The sequence below is a fragment of the Rhynchophorus ferrugineus genome, unplaced genomic scaffold (assembly GCF_030347505.1).
Source record: "Rhynchophorus ferrugineus isolate W39M unplaced genomic scaffold, kcgeb_rfMv2 rfM10, whole genome shotgun sequence".
Lineage (NCBI taxonomy): Eukaryota > Metazoa > Arthropoda > Insecta > Coleoptera > Curculionidae > Rhynchophorus > Rhynchophorus ferrugineus.
This window is the reverse complement of record NW_027472589.1, coordinates 17,046,708-17,067,914: the sequence shown is the minus strand read 5'-3', so window position 1 is coordinate 17,067,914 and position 21,207 is coordinate 17,046,708. Positions and strand designations below refer to the sequence as shown.

Below are 21,207 nucleotides of genomic sequence, written 5' to 3'. Positions count from 1 at the left end.
CTTTGTAGAAGAACAAGTCCCTTAGTAATATTGTATAATCATGAAGTTCGGCAAGCAGACAACGTTAAATATCTGGGAATGTATTTCGATCGACGTTTGATAGGAAAAAAACATACAGTGGCAAAACGCAAAAAGCTTGTGGTTAAACTAAGCCAAATATACTGAGTGATAATCCAAATTATCATTAGATAACAAGGTTTTGCTGTATAAGTCAACACTTAGGCGTATTTGGACCGATGGTATTGAACTGTGGGGTACTACTAGCAAGTCGAACATAGATATCCTCAAGAGGTTCCAGAATAAAGTGTTGCAAGTTATTGTCGATGCCCCATATTACGTGTCCAACAAACTGATTTAGCGCGATATCCCCTTAGAACCCATAACAAGTGTGATTCGAAATGTTAGTGCGATGTACTCTGAAAGACTCTTAGTGCATCACAATACACTCGCCAAACAGTTAAAAGTACGCGATGACAGTGAAGTGCGTAAGCTCAAAAGCAAACTACCATACGAACTGAATAATAGACACATAGAGTGAAATTTAATAATTTCTAGAATAAGTTAGAATAGTTATTAGAATGAGTTAGGATGGACTTTAAAATAAGTTATAATGGTATCTAGAATAAGATTTAGATTATAAGTTGTACAGCAGATCACTTACTGAAGTGATCCTCTACATGTCAGGATGGTTATATTAAATAACGGAAATAATATAATCATATTTATTGCCCACGGGTAGATTGTTGACGTTCTAAGGGATTGAAAAAGAGAAATAATTTGAAAAATCATTCTATATGATTTTCCAATGTAAGAGGTCTATTTTGACACAAATCTTTTAAGAATTCCATCGATATCGATAAACCTGCCCATATCTCATTAGTATGTTTCTCTAAATTTGTTTCATAACTAAACTTCTCCCTCCTTCTAAACTGTTCTGTTCTATATCGGAGGAAAGTCTATTGAAGAATATTATTTTACAATTTTACACATGTGATATATCGCAAATGGAAAATATTCCCATGGCTACATTGGTTATGATACTGTAATACTTGCTATTGAAGCATAGTACCGAAGAAGCAACCAGAAAATTAGATAATGTGAATAATAATAACAGGAGCCAGATGTGGATGATTCAAATTAACCAAAAGTAATTCCTATAAAATATGAATTTACATATCATCAAACTGCACTTAGAACATTAATCATGAATAATACCATGAAATTAAAAAAATTGTGATATATGAAAAGATGCATTGGTTACTATAGAATCACAAAGAGCAATGAGGAAAAATTCCTCTCTCATTTATATATGTTTGGGAAATACATACTCATGTATGAATCCATACTCGTCTTGCTTGTGTGTTAATGCAGGTAAAACAGAACAGTAGTAATAAATTAATTTCTACCTTTAGATTGTACTAAGCGTATCTAATGGGAGATGTAAAATGAAATTATATATACCTAATTTTTAAGTCATTATATAGATAAGAATACAAAAATCTTAAAATATTTCGATACGTCAAGCATTATTTTTCTTTTACATAAAACTAATCATCGTTAAGAGATTAACCATTCTCTGCATATTGTTTTTGGCAGAGAACGGTCGCCATCTATTGAGAAACTTGATAAAGTATCCAAATCCCGACAAATAATTTCAGGAATAGCATTATTTTTAAAATTATTGAAACGAATAAAATTAACTGCACGAATTATATATTTATAACGTTATAATTATCAATAATTTACATTATACACGATTCCTATTTTACAAAAACATGTAAATGATATATAAATGAATTACCGATTAATTAATATATTATTTTGCAGGGATGCCAAAACCAAGAGCGGACGTTAATAAAGCAAAGAGTGGTAAGCGAATTAACTATATTTTAATAATATAAAATTTGATGTTTTTCCATTTCCATTTACGTAATAATAAAACAAATAATTTAATGCAAAAGCTTCGGTAAGATAAAACAGAAAATAATTATTTAGTTTGAATGGTATCGTCGGTTTGAATCTCGCTCAGGACAAAGACACGTTAAACTTAGTTCATGACAGTCTGCAAGCAAGAGCATAAAATCCGTTAAGGAACCACTTCTAGTTACATTGATATCGAGAGTGGATATCTTATGGGATATTCTATAAGTTGGTCATTCAACAGTCGATTGATTAAACTTTTGTTAATCTACTTTGGAAAAAATATTCGAAGTTTAACAGCAATATTGATAGAAATATATAACTCATAGAGTAACAACTCTGCCATTAATGATTTCCTGATGTTACAGAAAAGGTCGAAAGCAGCGAACTGCAAGACTTATTGGATGAAAACTCGGACCAAATCAATTATTTCTAAACGTTCTCATCGGATGGGAAAGACTCAAAAGGAGAGCTGACTAACTAAAATACTGCAATATGCTACAGCTGACCAAAATGCCTATTTGAGCCGTTTTAACATCGATGTTTCACTGTTTACTATGCAAAGTAAAGAAGAAATAGTAGAACTACAAAGAGATATAGCTTTTTGTAGCGTATTTTGACTAGAGATAAACAATGGATCCATATTATCGACATACATACCGAGGTGCAATATTCACGACCTTAAAGCATGACTGTAAATGCCACCATATAACAGTAAGTTGTAATGCTGCTGAAACTTGATACTGCAGAATAGACCAGAAATAAAAGACGTAACGTCATCCTTTTGCATGCCAACGTTCGGCCATATATTACAATAGTTATGAAGTATACAATGTTGCAGCTCGAATGGAAATTTCTACCACTCCGTAAAATAGATTAAGAATTAGATGGTCCCCAAACCAAGATTGTATTTTCGTCACGTCAGCGCCTTGCTACCACTAGGATACGAAAAAGTGATAGGTCCAGAGAAACAATCAGCTGGAAAAATAACTTTTCATGTCACGATATTCCTGCAAACGTTTACAACGTGGTAAAATTAATTGGGAATATTCAAATAGTGGATGTTCCAACACTCCCATATGCCGGCTTGGTTGGCGCAGTGAATGGTCCTTCTACTGCTGCGATAATCGCGGGTTCGAATGCTGCTGGGACATGGCCGTAAATTTAGGTTTGTGATTGTTTAACATTTGTGGTCCTTAGATAAGAGTGTATAAATCCGACAAGGAAAATGATCCCTGCGACGTCAGTAACCAAGCTGGGTAAAACCGGATATCTTAATGCCGATGACCGTGGTAAAAAGGAGAATTTAAAATATAAAAAACACTCTATTCTTCATATGGTAGTTCGTTTAAATACCATGGAATCACTTACTAAGAGTACAAAAAATGTATCTAAAGAATTTAGATAAATTGTATTAAATAAACTATTAACTTAAACTATTTTTATAGAGTATAAGGAAATAAGTAATAAGCCAACATTCATATTAGTTCCCGTATTTATTAATATTATATAGTACATGCAATAAAACACTGAATTCAGTATTATGTTAGAGGATAAACTTTTAAATTTATTTTGACTGTGACATATAAGAAAATGCTAGTGTAAACAATCTAATGAAACAAGAATAATATTATCAAGTATAATTTATTTTAACATGATAGTAAATCTAATGCATATATTATTAAAGGACTTACACTATAGTTAATTATACAGACACAATAGTTTGTAATGTTGAGTTGTATTATTATATTTACATTATTTGTTACATTACGGTATTTGACACTACTTATATGGTAGAGTTCTAGGCGCTTTTTATGTAGTGGTGTCCTCTGGAGGCCTAATCCACCTAATTAACTTGCTTTCTAACTAATGTATTTCCGATATCTGCAAAATTAGTATTCATTATTAGTATTTATTATCTCCTGATGCATTCTAAACAAATACTCATGTATATTCTGAACAATTACACACATCACTGTACACAGATCTATCACATGCTCTAATACGATTTTTCACAGTATCTTAAATTAATTCTATACCCACCATTAGTTGTTTTCACTTTCATTATCCTGTTTTGATAATTATCTGCATTGATGTATAATCCCACACCCCGATATTTCATACAGTCACTGTCACTTTCTGAATCACTATTAAAATCAATAACTCAATTGTTGATGTTCAATGAATGTAACACTTATTCACCATTCATAAATTTGTTCATCTGTGTGTCTAATGTAGTTCATCCAGGCTAAAGGTGTCATCGTAGACAACCTATTATGTATCCTTTTCGGCCTGCATGTCCATTGTAGTAATTCTTTGTCATACCCCATATCAATTCAATTGGAGGGAATATGTAGTGATGATTAATCACTATACAATCTACCATATATCTTTCTTCGGGCCTAAACCAGTAAATTACATCAAATGCAGTTAAACATCTCTTTTATATTCACATAGTAACAATTTGAAATAGTTCATTCTTTAACACGCTATCTTCAGAATATAATTTGTTTTGCAAGCCATTATTTAATTACAGCCTTTAACAATCCATTTGTTGAACATTTCTTCTTGAATAAGTTTTTTCAAACCAAAGCAAAAACATGTTGTGGCTCATTTCTGCACGAACAAAACATTTTCTGTTTCCAGCTTAAGAACAATATATCTGCAATTAATTATTAAAAAAATGTATGAATAATAAACACTAATCAGATGTTATAACTTTTACCTTCTTCCATCAACTTTTGTTGTCTTTGCACAATTTTTATTAGCATCTTGCCAAGAGTGGCCCATTGTTACATTTTTAAATATCCTTGCCTTATCTAAATACACAAATTTAAATAACAAATTAGTTTTATTATATTCTTTCAAAAATTATGTTATATTAAAACCAATGTCTGGAGGGTCCATTAGACCTCTTAGTGGGTCATCTTTATCCATTTAAATGCTATGTTTCCTAACAGTATATGTGAAGGGATGACTTGCATCCGCCAGAAAGCTGTACATATTTTTTATATGTACAGGGATGTAGACATTTTCTTTTCAGTGATTCCAATATTGGTTTCAATTTTTTAAAGAGATTGTAGACAGGATGTATATACTAATATTCAATGTAGCTGTAACACACTAAAATTACTTAATATAGTTTATCGATTTCCGCATTTGCAAACACAATAATCACAATTATTAAGCAATGGTTTGAAATGTATCAAAACAAAGGACCAAACCTTCACCAGTCTATAACCTGTAATTATTATGACTAACATTTTGAAAGATTTCGCGAATATTTGACAATGCGGTATTTGATTTACCGGTCGGTCACATGTTAGTCGGACGTATAAGTTAGTATTGTATCTCTTTTTAACTATAATAAAGTGAGGAAGAATGATACAGTCTGTTTTTAAAACCAAATTACAAACTCCAATAGAGTTTAAAGTTATTTTGGACAGACATAATTTATTAACGTCTGTAAAAATATCAAATATCTATACATTATTTTTCCATGTGTTTTATATTTGAAAATAATCGAAAAATTATCTTAAAACTTTTCGCCGCTCTGTCGGAAATAAAATCAGCAATATCTAGTAAACCTAGATTGTTAGTAGCGCAAAAAAAATGTAAACAAAAACGCTATAAAAAACTCGGCTTATCAGTGCATCGTATTTGACCAGAGACTCACATATTATTCTTATTTATAATATTTTACCATTTTGTTCCTAGTCGTCCGATAAAGACGTTGTGAGTGGTGAATTATAAGTAATACATTTGATATACAAGGTAAAAATTGTTTTAATATATAATTTTTATTAATAATTAAGTAATATATATATATTGATTGATTTTCATAGACCTTCCGAATAATTTAATATTATTATACTCAATAATTGTTATCTTTTTATTAATTTAGTTAATAATCGTTCCGATTATTTTCACATTTAGGACGTTACTTGATGATTAAAGATTGTGATATTTAATATGAAATTGGGGTTGTTGAAATAATATCGAATTATATTTTATATCGATATATTGATACATCAAAAATACAAATGAAATTCCGAAATAAAAAAATGTTTTAGTATATAATTTTTATTATTATTTAGGTATTATATTAATTGATTTTCATTGATATTTTGAATATTTGAATATGATTATATTCAATAATTGTTGGCTTTTTATTAATTTATTTAATAACAGTTAATTTTCATAACACCTCTACGATTATTTCCACATTTATAACTTTAACTAGCGAATAATTTTATTTTAATGCAATATTTGTGTGCACAAAAGTGCAGTGCACTGTTATTTTTAAGGTTTAATTTTTACATATTTGAGATGTGTTTTTATATTATTCCTAGCGAACTAGACAAAGAATGTCCATAACTACCGAAATATTAGAAAATTAGTATTATTTTCGCTATTAATTTTATTATCGAAACAGAAATATACTACCGAGCTAGGTTTTACGATATTTAATATAAAGTTGGATTGATTATGACCTTACTTCTGTTATATCCTTTTTGGGGTTGTAGAAATAATATCGAATTATTTTCTATACCGATATATTGATACATCGAAAATACAACTGAAATTCCTGGGTAACAAAAAGGTTTTAGACGGCTTGTTGGCGCAGTGATAAAGACAATAGGACGGTCTTCCTACTGTTGCGATAGCCGCGGGTTCGAGTCCTGCTGGGGCATGGTCGTAAATGCAGGTTTATGATTGTTTAATATTTGTGATTGCCTTAGACAAGAGTGTAAATTTAGAACATTAGAACTTTACTTAGCGAATAATTTTATTTTAATGCAATATTTGTGTGCACAAAAGTGCAGTGCACTGTTATTTTTAAGGTTTAATTTTTACATATTTGAGATGTGTTTTTATATTATTTCTAGCGAACTAGACAAAGAATGTCCATAACTACCGAAATATTAGAAAATTAGTATTATTTTCGCTATTAATCTTATTATCGAAACAGAAATATACTACCGAGCTAGGTTTTACGATATTTAGTATAAAGTTGGATTGATTATGACCTTACTTCTGTTATATCCTTTTTGGGGTTGTAGAAATAATATCGAATTATTTTCTATACCGATATATTTATACATCGAAAATACAACAAATTCCAAGATAACAAAAAGATTTTAGTCGGCTTGGTGGCGCAGTGGTAAAGGCAAGAGGATGGTCCTCCTACTGTTGCGATAGTCGCGGGTTCGAATCCTGCTGGGGCATGGTCGTAAATGTACGATTGTTTAATATTTGTGATTGTCTTAGGCAAGAGTGTAAAATCCGATAAGAAAAATGATCCCAGTTACGCCAGTAACCAGGTTGGGTAAGACCGAATGTCTTCTGGGACAATTTCTAAAGTTGGTTTTTTATTAATTTAACTAATAACCGTTAATCTTCATAACATCTCTCTGATTATTTCAAATTTAGGACTTTACTTGGTGGATAATTTATTTTAATGCAATATTTTAGATGTGTACTAATATTTTTAAGGTTTATTTTTTACATTTTTTAGAGTTGTTTTTACGTTCTCTCTAGAAAACTAGACAAGTAATTTTGATAAATATCGAAACATTCGAAAATTAGTAGTTGTTCCATTATAATTTTATGAATATATTTTTATAATATTATTTATTATTTGTTTATTTAACCCGTCAGCCTCTTAGGATATTTAGGGTGAATTACAATGCGTTATGTGACATTAAGTGCTATAGCAATAACACCATACAATATTACACAATAAATCATAAATAATAAAATATATACATTACAATATATATAAATTAGATAATAATAAAAGATTGTTACAAATGTGAAATAGGTCTGCGGTTTTTGGGTAATCAATCAGCAGGTTCAGCTGCTCAGGTTGGTCCAATTGCTCCAATGTTCTCGGCATCTTCAGTTGTCTCCTCAGATCATCATGCTTTTCACAGTCCAGAAGGATGTGTCTGACGCTAAGATGAATCTGACACAAATAACACAAGGTTGGGCTCCGTCCCTTCAACAAATATTCATGAGTTACATTCATAATTTACAGTGCCCTATTCGTAATTGTACGAGGATGCTTACCTTATGTCTACTGATGTTATTATAATTTATGGATTGATAGAAGATCCTCTTAATTTCCCACAATTTGTTGTTTTTTGTGAGAAGGTCCCAATCCAATTGGGTCAACTGCCTATTGAGGCCCTTCATATGAACTTTGGTATCTGTCTTGCTAAACAGTTCGATTAACCTGATTAACTCCTCTTCAGTACTTGCAGATGGTCGGCTCTTTCATTACCAGATATTCCCTTATGAGAGGGGACCCAAAGGTATACTATTCTTACACCCCTATATTGTAGCTTTGTCTGTAGCTCTCTCATGTATGTGACCAGAGGGTGGACTGTCCTTACCGATCTTAAGCTCTCTAGGGAACTCATAGAATCCGATACATAGAAGAAGACATACATACATACATAGAAGGCAGACACGGCCATATAGATAGCCAGCAGCTCCGCGGAGAAAACGCTAGTCAGAGATGGAAGCCAAAAGTTACTCTCAAGTGGGCTAGGGTGTAAGCGGCACCCACAAAATTCTCTCGTTTTGAACCTACTATGTAGATGACAAAATGGTTCGGATAATTCTCTTCAATTATCTGTCTAAAAAGTCTTTATATTGTAGAAGGACTAGTTGTTTCCTTATGCAGAGCCTTCACAGAGAGGTCTGTATGTATTTTTGAGAATTACCATGATGGTAAAGTAGTGATTCCACTGTTCGCATCTGGGATCACAATCATTATTCGATTGCATATCCTCTGGAAAACTGATGAAGGGCTCAAGTGCTTCTTATTTATATGGATCCAGTCTGTTTTCGGTGGGAAAAAGGTAGTGAACTGGGCGGAATTTGAGGGAACTTGTATAATTTAGTAGCAGGAACTCTCGCCGTAACTCGAGTGAAAAAATCGAAATCGAAATCTCTGCTTCACATTGTAATCTTTCAACTGGACTAGTGCGGAATGCTCTCAGTATGATTCTCATAGCGGCGTTTTGGACGGGATCCAGTTTCTTCACGTATGAAGGGGTGCGGTAATATAGCACTGGGTTCCATAGTCTAAGTTGCTTCTTATCAGCGCCTGATATATATTGTTTAATTATGTTCTATGTCCTCCCCAACTAATATTGGAGAGGGTCTTCAGTAGGCGTATGTCTGCCAAATATTTATTCTTGATATAATTTATGTGTGGGAGTCAATTGAGCCTATGGTCAGACAGCAAGCCAAGGAATTTGTGTTCTGGCTTATTTATCAGGTTCTTAACCTCCATCATTAGTTTTGCTATTCGCGAGCAGCTCCTCCGTCTACAGAAATGAACACTCACGGACTTCTCTGCTGAGGACTTCAACCCATTATGTTCGGCTCACGTAGGCAATTTACCGAGGCAATTCTGTAATAGGGATTGGCTATACTTGAGGTCTGTATGTTTGTGGTAAATAACCACGTCATCCACATAGATTCGGGCGTTGATATAAGTGAGTGACTTCGTTAATGGAGTTCATAGCAATAATTAATAGTAATGGGCTAATACTTAAGCGCTGCGGTACACCGTTAGTTTGATTATATGCTTTTGATATTACTCCATTAACCCTGACCCGAAAGCTTCTGTTAGCCAAGAAGGAGGCAATGAAACCGAACATTCTGCCCCCTCTTTCCCAGCTAGATAGTTGTTTCAGGGTGATATCAATGTTGATGGAGTCAAAAGCCTTTTTTAAATCAAGAAAAACCTCAGTCACGTATTGTCCCGAGTTAAACGCCTCACAAAGTCCTCCTGAAACCCGATCAAGTGATCGAGTGTAGAGTATCCTCTTATGAAGCATTTCTAACGATTATTTAAGAGTCCCTGTTTTTCAATTATATGTATATCAGTCTATAGCAAACCATGCGCTCAAGTACTTTACATAGGTGGCTGGTTAGCGCGATGGGCCTGTAGCTGGATACTGAATGCCGTGGTTTACCTGGCTTATATATAGGGACTAATAGCGACTATTTCCACGACAAAGGCATATGTCCCCTCATCCAAACTCCAGGTAGATATTAGGTAGATGAAAGTGTTGCGATTGGGTTAGGTTTTTGATTAATGGGAAGCAAATGTTTTCTAGTCCGGATGATGGGTTTCTGCCCCTGTTCATGGCCTTATGAAGCTCTTCATTTGTGAATAGAGAATTCAAAAAGTCATGTGCATTTTTGCTTGTCTCATCATTACTGTTCATCTCTTCTTCCTTATGTTTGTTTAGTATGGAATGATAGTGCGCTGCAAACATTTCAGTCATCTCACAGGGGTCTTCAATACGCCGACTTCCATCAACCATTACTGGTATTTTATATTGTGGGGTGCCTTTTAGTATGCATACTTTCCTCCATATAGTATGGGATGAGGTTTGCAGGGTAACGCTACTTGTAAATTTTCTCAAAGAGCTTAATCTTGCTTGCCGTATAGTTTTTCTCGCAATTGTCTTTAATCTTTTATAATTTTGGATCAGTTCGGACGTTCGTTTTAATTTGAATCTGTTAAGAGCCCTTTCCTATCGTTTTCCCTTTGTTTAATTTTGTGGCTTTTATGGGAGTGGATCTTCTAGCTGCACTGACAATGGAGTTGGTGATTTTTTTTACAACTGTGTCTATATTTTCAGTGATTGGGGTGGTTTCAATCAGCTACCTGTATTGGTCCCAATCAATGCCCCTAATATTAAGTCCAATCGTTGCAGGTGATATTCCAGATGAGTTAGTGAATTCAACCAGAGTGGAAAAGTGATTGCTGTCATGCATATTTGCTATAGTTGTCCATCTCGCCTGTCCAACAAATGAGGAGGAGCACAGACTCAGGTCCAAATGTGATAAAGTGCCTAACTGCTCATTCATAATACACAGATTGTTGTCAACAATCACCTCAATAATCCATCAACCCCTTTTATTGTATTTAGGCGAGCCCCACTTAGGCGCATGAGCATTGAGATCCCCCATGATGATTTTGGGATTTAGAATTTATGAAAAGAGAGCTTCTATACTAGTTCTTTCAACATTCGTGGAGGGATATAGATACAAATTACACAGTGAAACATTTCTGCCAGATAAATATGCTCTGACAGCTACTGATTCAAACTCTGTTATAATTTTGATATTTTCTTCGTGCATTTCTGTGCGGATTAAAATAGCTACGCCTCCAGATGGACGTGCACAGTTTGTCCTGTCCTTTCTTGTGATATTGTAACCTCGCACCTGGAATGAGTCTTCAGTTTGTATAATCCTATGATGAGTCGAAGTCCGTTGATGTTCCATTGTATTATAATGGTCATTGTGTACGTTATGCTGGTTTCTCTATATCAATGTCCTTACTAGATTTATTTTTGGAGCTTCTATTAGTGCGGTCGTTAGAGTGACCTTTAATGTTTCTTTTGCTTGGTGGTGACGATCCACGCGATGAGCCAGACGTCGAGTTCCGACTGTTTTCAAGATCGGTCTGTTTCTCTTTTCCCCTAGTAGGTAAAGTGGAGGAGGCGACTCCCCTTTGCCGGGACGTGGATTGGAACGAATAGGAATGGGGAATAGAAGGAGGATGGAGAAGGGATTGATCTCTCCCACCCGAAGCAAGTCGGGACGATGAGGACCTTCGGTGTGAAGGTGGAGGGGCCATCGCCCCTCCGGATGTAGTCGTGAAATTTTCTGTGGTTGTTTTCTTTCTAATCGAAGGAGTCTTCCGAGTGGAGGTGGATGCTGCTAATTTAATTCTCTCCTTTGTTTCCCGATCATCGATGTTACATTGAGTGGCTATGGTGAGATAGCTCTTTTTGACAGCTTTAACATAGTTCATTTGGGTATTACCCAATTGCTGTCTAACTATATTTCTGGTCATGAAGCATGCTATCTTCTCTTCGGTTTTCACTTTTTGTATTAGTAATTCTTCTTTGTATACAGGATATCCCCTGTATCTCAGAGAGTGCTCCTGGCTGCAGTTGACACAATGAGTTGGTGGAGAGGATTGAGCCTCTCCATTAGCATTCTTTCCACAGGATTGGTAGGCGGGCGCATAGGTACAGTTCATGGATACGTGCCCAAACCTTTGGTACTGGTAGACCTTCATGGGGTTCGGGATGTGCTGCCTTACTTTCAGGCTAAGATATCCTGCCTTGATCCTTTCAGGGATATACTCCTTTCTGAACGTCAGTATGAAGCTATTGGTTACAATACTTTCTCCATCTTTTCTCGTGGTGATTCTCTTAACAGATGTGACCCCTTGCGATGTCAGGTTATCAAGGATCTCCTCCTCCATGCACACAGGCTGTGGTAGATATTACTCCTTTACAAAAATTTAGCGTCGCATGTGGGATTACTGTCACTTCTACATTATGAAATTTTCTTAGTTTCAATATTTTTTTCGACTGTCTAGAGTTTGCCACTACTACCAGTATTGTTCCATTTCTCAATTTCTTAGTTGACTGTACGTCTCCCACCGCTGAAAATAACTCTCTGTATATCACAAATGGCGAAAGGCACGCCAAGAGATTATTTTCTGAAGATATCACAAAATATCTATCATAATCATTCTGCGTATGTTTATTCATTAACTCGTTCTCTCTCCTGGATCTCTTTAGACCAATGTTTTGGATGCCAGTAGTCGTTGCCTTCAAATCCACCGGGTCACCTACCGGAAATGCTGAGCAGTCAAAGGCTAACGGTCGAGCGGGGCCAGCGTGACAACCCAAGGCCTCGACCGGTACATTGATTCCAAGTCCCTACACCGTAACTCTATTCTCCAATTTATGTATATCCATATTTGGCAAAGAGATACATAGAACATATAGGGGACGCTACCAATACAGCATTCAACTGGGGCCATGGGGTCGTCACACCCGCACTATGGCCGCGACGCATCAACCTTGGCCAACCCCTCGCGGCCACAGCCCCTGAGGATAACTGGGATCTCGGGATCGTTATACCCGTACCACTGCCGTAAGGTGTAAACCGTAGTCCACCACCCACAACAACGGCTCCCTGAGGAAGAGACTCGGGCCACGGGGGCGTCAATCCCCGAACCCAGACTATCAGTCTGAGACCCGTGAGGGGTATTTTTATAATATAAAATTAGACTATGACTTTACGTCTGTTATACCTTAATGCGAAAAACATATCGATTTATTTTTAATATCCATGTATCGATACATCGATAATACAAATTATTTTTATTAATACCTGGGTAATATATATTTATTGATTGGTGAATGATTTCATTGATTATTATTTTTTATGTATAGGTTTATTTGAGATTTGTTTTTGTATTTCTTCAAATAGGAAAATTAACTAAAAATATCTAAACATTGGAAAATTAGTAATATCTTGCTAATTAATTTTATTATCGCAGTCAAATTATTGATATTATTAGTGATCGAATCATTTTATGGTATATAATATATAATCGGATTGATTACAACTTCACATGTGTGGTATATCTTAAGTTTGTGGAAAATTATCGATATATAATTTTTTTTAAACATCGATATTTTTGGCCAATATTTTTATATGTATACTAGCTGACCCGACAGACTTCGTCCTGTCAAGAAGATTTGTAATGTGGCAGTTTTTGTGCCTACGTATTTTAAAAAATTCTCCTGAACAGAACCATCACCCTGGTGATAGGGCGTTGTGAATAAAAAATAATTAAATAAAACATATATAAGGATTGAAAAGTAAGTAATCGCTTTATTGTTAATCATGTGAATCATAATTATGATTATTATTATCATTGTAGTGCTTTGTGGTATACGAAGTTTTTTGCTTGACCACCTGGCGCATAGATAAACAAATCTGATGGTTTTCCAACACGGGAACAGGCAACATACAATTGACCATGTGAGAAACATGGGTTTTCTAGATTAATACCACAAACACTTAGTGATTGCCCCTGGGACTTGTTTATAGTCATAGCAAAAGCAAGCCGCACTGGAAACTGTAGTCGTTTAAACTCAAATGGCACATCAGTCGGAATCATTGGGATGCGCGGTATGAGAACATCTTCTCCTTTATACTTTCCTTTGAGTATAGTTGCTTCTATCACATTGTTTAGTAATTTTTTATCGCTAACCGTGTACCATTGCAAAGACGCGGTTGGTTGATATTTCGCAACATTATAACCACCGATCCAACCTTTAATTGAAGATTGTGAGGTGGCAATCCTGGCAAATCCAGCGAGTTTAAAAATTCCGGTGAATAGTTGACTACATCATCTTGATTAGTAGCCGAATCAACTGATTTATATATCCTCAATTCGCCTGTAATTTGTTCTTGAATTTTGAAATTTAATTCATTTACATCTATGTTTTTTTGCAGCCAGTATAGCTCGTTCGCTCAACCAATCATGGTTTCTGTAATTTTGAGAAACATCTGGAAACACCTTCTGAATAAGTTCATCTTTTGATCGAGTTAACTGACAAAAACTTTGAGGAAAGTTAATGCAGCCAGTCAACATGTCTATAGGAAATTTGCCATTACCAATGTCAATGAGTTGTTTAGAGAATATGTTTCCAGATTGGTCATTTTGCAACTCGACACGCATATTCTTGCTTAAATGAAGTACTTTGACATGTTTCCACAAATTGGAGGACTTTAGACATGCATTGCGTTCATCAGCTGGCGTTGATCGTGGAATCACTGGCAATGTTTGACGAAAATCTCCTGCTAATAAAATCATTGCACCACCAAATCGGTTATTATTGCTACGTAGATCTTTTAAGGTTCTGTCTAAAGCCTCCAAAGATTTTTTATGTGCCATCGTGCATTCATCTCAAACAATCAATTTACATTGCTGAAAAACCTTTGCCATTGCAGAGTTCTTCGAAACGTTGCAGGTTGGAGTTTCATTGCTTTGCATATTTAATGGCAATTTTAGTGCTGAATGGGCTGTTCGACCACCTTCAAGCAAAGTTGCTGCGATTCCCGACGAAGCGAGTGCAAGTGCAATTTTATTTTGTGAGCGAATTGTTGCTAATATTAATGAAATCAAAAAAGTTTTTCCTGTACCACCAGGTGCATCTAAGAAGTAAATCCCTCCAGTTTCATCATTTGTTACTTTCATAAGAGTTTCAAATACATATTTCTGTTGTTCATTTAACAGTAGAAGATTTGTTTGAATTAATTCTTTCAAAGCGTTGAGATCACAGTCTTTCTCGATGCAACTCTTGGTTAAAAGCGTCATGCATTGGACGATTGGGCGCGGTCAGGCCTAATTGAATTAATAGTTTGTTTGACATTATCAAGCACATGTCCTCAATTGAAATCAATGCTTCATTGTAAATTTCTTCACTGATTTGTATATTTGGATTTCCCATTCTATTCCGTATTTGATACAAAATATCATCACACATATAATCTTTGTACTTCATCCACAAATCAATTGGGTTTGATGGGAAGCATGTAGATATGATTATAGAAAACAATGTTCGTATTTGATGAGCGTGTGATGATATTACAGCATCATTGAGAGTTTGATCCCAATGAGCGTCATTTTCAAGCAATTGCAAACGTTGACAGGCTTCTCTGTAGGATCCACACAATTCACCATCAACAGTTCGTAACTGTTGGAATGATGTTGGGCCACGTACATTGACTAATAGCAGTCGTAAATAAAAACATTCATCATTGCTTGGATGTACTGAATAAATCCGGCGAATCGCATCGGTGGAATATACATCTATATATCCTGGAACTGGTTTTCCTTGTTTCCGTCGTATAAATCTAATTGAGGATTGATTCCAGGTATAATATATTGGCATTTCAGAATATAGCAATGTTTGTGCGAAATCATCGTTTTGGCATGTCTCAAAAAAACTGGTTAATGTAGTAGATGGTGGCTGAGCAGCTCTTTGTACTGCGTTCTGTGCTGTAAAATACACTCTTTGTCCATTTTCTAAATGCACAGCTAAGTGAACAACAGAAGGGTGTCTCTCATGAATAGGAAAAGAAAATATTCGCCAAACTGCTTCATTACTACTGACATAGCGGCCCATTTGGTATTGGGTAACTTCATCATTAGAATTCTCTGCACCAATTCCAATCACAGCCATATCACTCCCTTTGGTTACATATTTGCAAATGTATTTAATCGATTTCACTGAATGGCAAGATTCAACGTTGATGTGTGCTTTGAATGTCTTTGATAAAATGGGTGAATATGGAACAATCCAACGATTATCTATTTCAATATCTTGTTGATTTAATTTGACAATTGTTGATTTTCCATTGTCTGCTGTCGATCTGCGACGATACAATGGATAACCGTCATTACCAGTAATTGTTTCCGATATTAATGTCCATGGATATCGTTTTGAACATTTACCATCCATCATACACGGTGAATTTTGATTAAGAGTTCCACAGGGACCATGTATCATGTTTTTGATAACTACCTCATGCAATCCAGGATCTACTTGTACATTAGGGATTTCAGCTGATATCACTGCATCAACTTCATTTGGCCTTATCTTTTCAACCAACCAAATCAAAATGTGTGCATGTGGCAATCCTCGTTTCTGCAACTCCACAGAATACATCCAGCAGCGTGTCTCACCAAACACATGTTTTACGATGAAATTCATTAAAGATTTCAACTTTTGTCTAAAGACTCTGGCTGTAATATCATGACGATCAATGGGTGATTGCCCAGGGAATAACTCCTGCTTAATTTCTATCCATTGCGGATTGCATGTAAATGTGATGAACAAATCTGCTGTACCATAATGACGAACATACGACATGGCATCTTGAGCATATTCGTGCATATGCCGAGGGCTTCCGATGTATGTTGCTGGAAGAATAGTCATCCGACCGACATTCTGTGCATTTCCATCAGTATTAATCGCATCTCGAAGGTGAATATACTCTTCAGATCGGAGTTTGGTTTGATTCAACCTGATGAATGTTAATCTCTCCGTTTCAATTTTAACATACATGTCAACAACATATTTGTGATATAATCGCCGACATTTCAATATGTGATTATTTTCATTTTCCCGAATCATTAGGCGGTATGAATAATAGTTCATTGAACTGACTTTTTTGTTGGTTTCAGAACCTGTAAACAGATTTTGTTTTAATAACATTCAAATACATAATATTGTGACTGAGATATTATCGCCATAGCTAAACTAACATTTTAGTTACCTGTAATGGGATTTATCATTTTTATTGATAAATCGTAGCCATCTTCACCATGCCAAAATATAATGGGATATTGCAGTGCATCATATGAGCGGTGTGTTTCCTTTATACGTTGTAATTGATCATTCCGACGATGTAAAACAATATCACGGGATTTCAAATTTTCTCCAACTACAACGATAGCAACTTCATCAATAGTTGGTGCATTAAAACGTCTTGTATGTTGACCTGCAGGTGTTTTATCAGCTCTGATTACAATTTTGTGATTATCGGATGGCATCAGATCCAGGGCAGTTTTAAACAATATAATCAATTGATTGTGTTGATGAAATAAAGTTTGTAATTGTTCTACAATAGACCTCTTTACTAAATTGTTATGTGCACAACGCAGATCAATTTCTTGTGGTGAATTGCCCATAAAATAAATTTGCAGGAATTTGTTGTCGCTATCTGACACTGGTAACAGTGAACCTGCTCTGTGATATATTTGCCCTAGTATCTGTAAATAAAAAAAATATTATGGTGTGGTATAAATTAATGGATTGTCAGTGATCAAACTTAAATAATATTTGATCTTAAAAAGTATATATTTAGTTTTAACTAATATCTATCAAATATAAAATATAATAAAAGTGTCACTGAAACTGAATCACCATATAATATGATGATTAAGTGATATATTTCGTAATGATTAAGAAATTGAAGATTAGTAACACATCTTAACTTTGGTGACAGAAAATTTTGTTCGCTAAAATAATTATGAGTAACTGCTATAATACATACCTTGAAAGTTGGCATAAAATTTTCCCGAACTGCATTTGTTGCCCCAAATGAAGTCATTTGAAAGCAATTGTTATATTGTTGGATATGTGTCAAAAAGTGTATAGAATCTGTTCCTATTCCTGAAACCAATGAGTACAATGGTTCTGGTGGTGGATCCAATGGTATCAATTTCACTTTACCATTTGCGCAACACAATCCATTGGCTTCGTTTTTGTATTTTAATGCCTTACAGTGTGAGCAAACCAAGTTCATAGAACCAATAACAACACATTGGTAGTTACTGTAGTCAATTGACACATCGTAACTGAAAGCAGCTCGATTCAAACTTGCGCGATTATTAGTTGAATGTCGCGCTCGCGCTTCACGCGTTTGTGATATCCGAATTCTTTCACGTTCATTTCCGTCGTCACGTTCTTGTGCAGTACGATTAGATCGGTAATTAGCTTGGTTTATAGCATTTCTGGTTCTTCTACCTAAATTGCTTCGTCTTATAGGAGGCATATCAAATATAAATTATTTTTTCACTAATCACGAACTAAACAAACACTAACTAACTAAACACTCTGCACAAAACACGATATACGAATTTGTTTCGTGTATCAGTTGACAATTCATCTGTCATCTGTCAAAAGTCATCTGTAACAGACAACTTTTTTTTTTAAATTTGATATGACTTGAACTCAAATCCTTTTAAGCCGTACGAATTGTTTTATTTATTTAAAATTTGGATATTAAAAATAATAAAACACTGTTGGTAACGCGATTTTTGTTTGACTGATGTAATGACGTGGAAACTGATGCATTTTATCTCGCGTGCCGAAACTAATACAAAAGAAACGCGAGTTTCGGAACGCGACATTAAACTCCTCCAACTATGTATTCTGTGCTCCAACGCACACACGCACATTGTTTTGATAGATATGATCTTTGACGTTAGGAACACACCTACATTGCTTAGACACCAGTGAGTGCTTGTAATTTAATATGAACTTTATACCATAGCAATAAAGCTCAAATTGACTACGTTTTATTTACAAATCATTTGTATGGGAAAAAGAAAAGGGCTATTTTTAGGGTTTTTCCAGCAATAATTCTAATTTTTCTCGCCGTAAAAACCATCCTTGAACCTCAACGAACATTTTAAAAAAAGATTTGGCCAAATTGGTCCAGGCGTTGTTGAGTTATGCGCTTACCAACACATTTTGCGATTCATTTTTATATATAAGATTACGGTACATTTTCTAAAAGTAATGTATAATTCCTTTGATTATTCTAATATTAAAACAAAGTTATTACGAAAAATAACGATACGTCGATTTTCTTTGATTTGTCGATACTGTCGACTGTCGCTATTTTTTATTTCGATATATGCACATTTTTTCAACAGATGGATGTATTTTTACTCCATTGTTATATATTTTAAAGTAATAACCTTATTCTGATCGCTAAAATAATGAACCAATGTACTATCAAAATTTTTTTCTATATACCGATATTCCTTTACGAGCAATGACTTTTTTTTGATCAAGAACTGATATCGATACAGATATATCCTAATTGTTTCAACATTACATTAAATTCTACATTACATTACATTTTCTGTTAAGTAATACCTTTGTTTAATTGGCAACAATATTAAAACTGTTTTTCGATACTTTCCTCATATGTTAAATTTTTGCGGTCATCAGAACAGTACACCTAGAAAATATCTTTCAAAGTTTTTCGAACATAATTTTTTGGAAATGTGTTAGATTGTCGTTGTGTTCCTCAAATCATGTCTTAACTAATTATAAGTAAGCAAATATCAATATAATATTAGTTACAATTTTCATCATTACCTGTTAGTACATGAAAGGTTCCTAAGTCAACTTCCAGATATTCCCTGGCGTCACGGGACACCATATGTCTCGGGCACCATGCTCCCCCCTGCTTGTTGGTCCGCAACCTGTAACAAAACCCATTTTATCATCTCGCTCTTCATCACGTCTAACCGAAATATCAATATTCCCACCCCTAGTCGCGCCTATATAAGAAATATCGCGATTAATATTCGAGTTTGGCTCGTCGTAGGAGCGTGATTAAAACAAAGTTGGAGACTGTAAAAGTGGGTCCCGTCGGGTTTCGTTTGGAATTTTTAAAGTAAGCAGCATGAAGTTTTTCAATTAATACGGATTTTGGAGTTTTTAAACGGCCGGAAAGCCGAGTAATCGCCCGCCAGGGCTCCCGTTTAGGAATTGATGGGATCGATCGGGATCCGCACGAGGCGGCATCTTCTCCGAGACCGAAAAAAACGAACCGAAACGAAAATGTACAAGTTGTAAAGTTGCTTTCGGTAAAAGCGCTTTATCCCGTCGACTTTGTAGGAGTTTCGAGTTCGATAATCGCGAGTAGCATCGGGCGGGTTATAGAATATTTTTTGTGTTGGTTTTTCAGTAGAATTAATATATTATTTGATATTGTGATTTATGATTATAAGTATAATAGTAAATTTTTTTTATAACATCTTTATTAGATACGCTTAGTACAATCTTAATTATTATTATTATTACAATTAATTTATTACTACTTTTCCTATGTGCTTGGATTAATTAACAAGCAAGACGAGTGCGAGAAAATACATCTGTATGTATTCCTCAATTATAAAATTATAATTATTTATTAATTATTAACTTATAGCTACAATTTACACTAATAATACACACTAAATGTTCATACAAGTTCCTATGGTTTTGTTCGTTTCAATCTCCTGACATCCTGCGCACTGTCCAGCAGTTGTATTGCTTCCACGTTAGTATGATTTAGTAATCTTCTTTCGTGTTTCAAGGCGAAATCCTGCACAACTTCGCAAATCCATTTGATTTCCAGGTCATCGTGCAGTTCTTCATTGGTTACATAGCGATAGGCATTGGTAATCAATCGAAGAACCTTGTTTTGATAGCGCTGTATCACTAACTGATTTGAATTTTTAGTGCAACACCATATTTGCACCCCATAGGTCCAAATTGGCTTTATAATTGTATTATAGATCAACCTCTTTGATTTTAGATCAAGTTGAGAGTATCTTCCGACTAACCAGTATAGTTGTTTTATTTTGGTTCTAATGTATTTTGCTTTTTGTCTAACGTGATGCTTAATAATAAAATGATTATGATTTATATATATATATATATATATATATATATATATATATATATATATATATATATATATATAGTGGTTAGTCAGAAGTATACATAGCACAGTTGGGTTCGACGCGATAATAAAAAAGCTGAATTGTTCGCACAATACTTAGGTAACATATTTCAAACTAATGATATG

The 21,207-nt window shown here is 34.7% G+C and overlaps 2 protein-coding genes across 3 annotated transcripts in view; both read right to left on the bottom strand.

The window, feature by feature from the left end:
- LOC143203431 (discoidin domain-containing receptor 2) overlaps nt 1-21,207 on the bottom strand; it is a 252,030-nt gene that overhangs the window by 154,639 nt on the left and 76,184 nt on the right. For both annotated transcript variants that reach the window (XM_076415559.1, XM_076415561.1), the window contains exon 3: nt 19,728-19,834. In XM_076415559.1, coding sequence (XP_076271674.1) covers nt 19,728-19,834 — 107 coding nt within the window. The remainder of the gene's footprint in view (nt 1-19,727; nt 19,835-21,207) is intronic.
- Nucleotides 15,101-16,898, bottom strand: LOC143203861 (uncharacterized). Its single transcript, XM_076416173.1, has 2 exons — nt 15,706-16,898; nt 15,101-15,627 (listed from the first exon to the last, which is right to left on the bottom strand). Exons 1-2 carry the CDS (start codon nt 16,896-16,898, stop codon nt 15,105-15,107), a joined length of 1,716 nt encoding a protein of 571 aa, XP_076272288.1. The 3' UTR covers nt 15,101-15,104.

Excerpts from the sequence above, each read along its gene's own strand:
- LOC143203861 (XM_076416173.1), bottom strand. The coding sequence starts at position 16,898 with ATGTATGTTAAAATTGAAACGGAGAGATTAACATTCATCAGGTTGAAT. Across the intron at positions 15,628-15,705 it reads GAAATGCCAATATATTATAC|CGATGCGATTCGCCGGATTT; the intron begins CTGGAATCAATC and ends TGTATATTCCAC.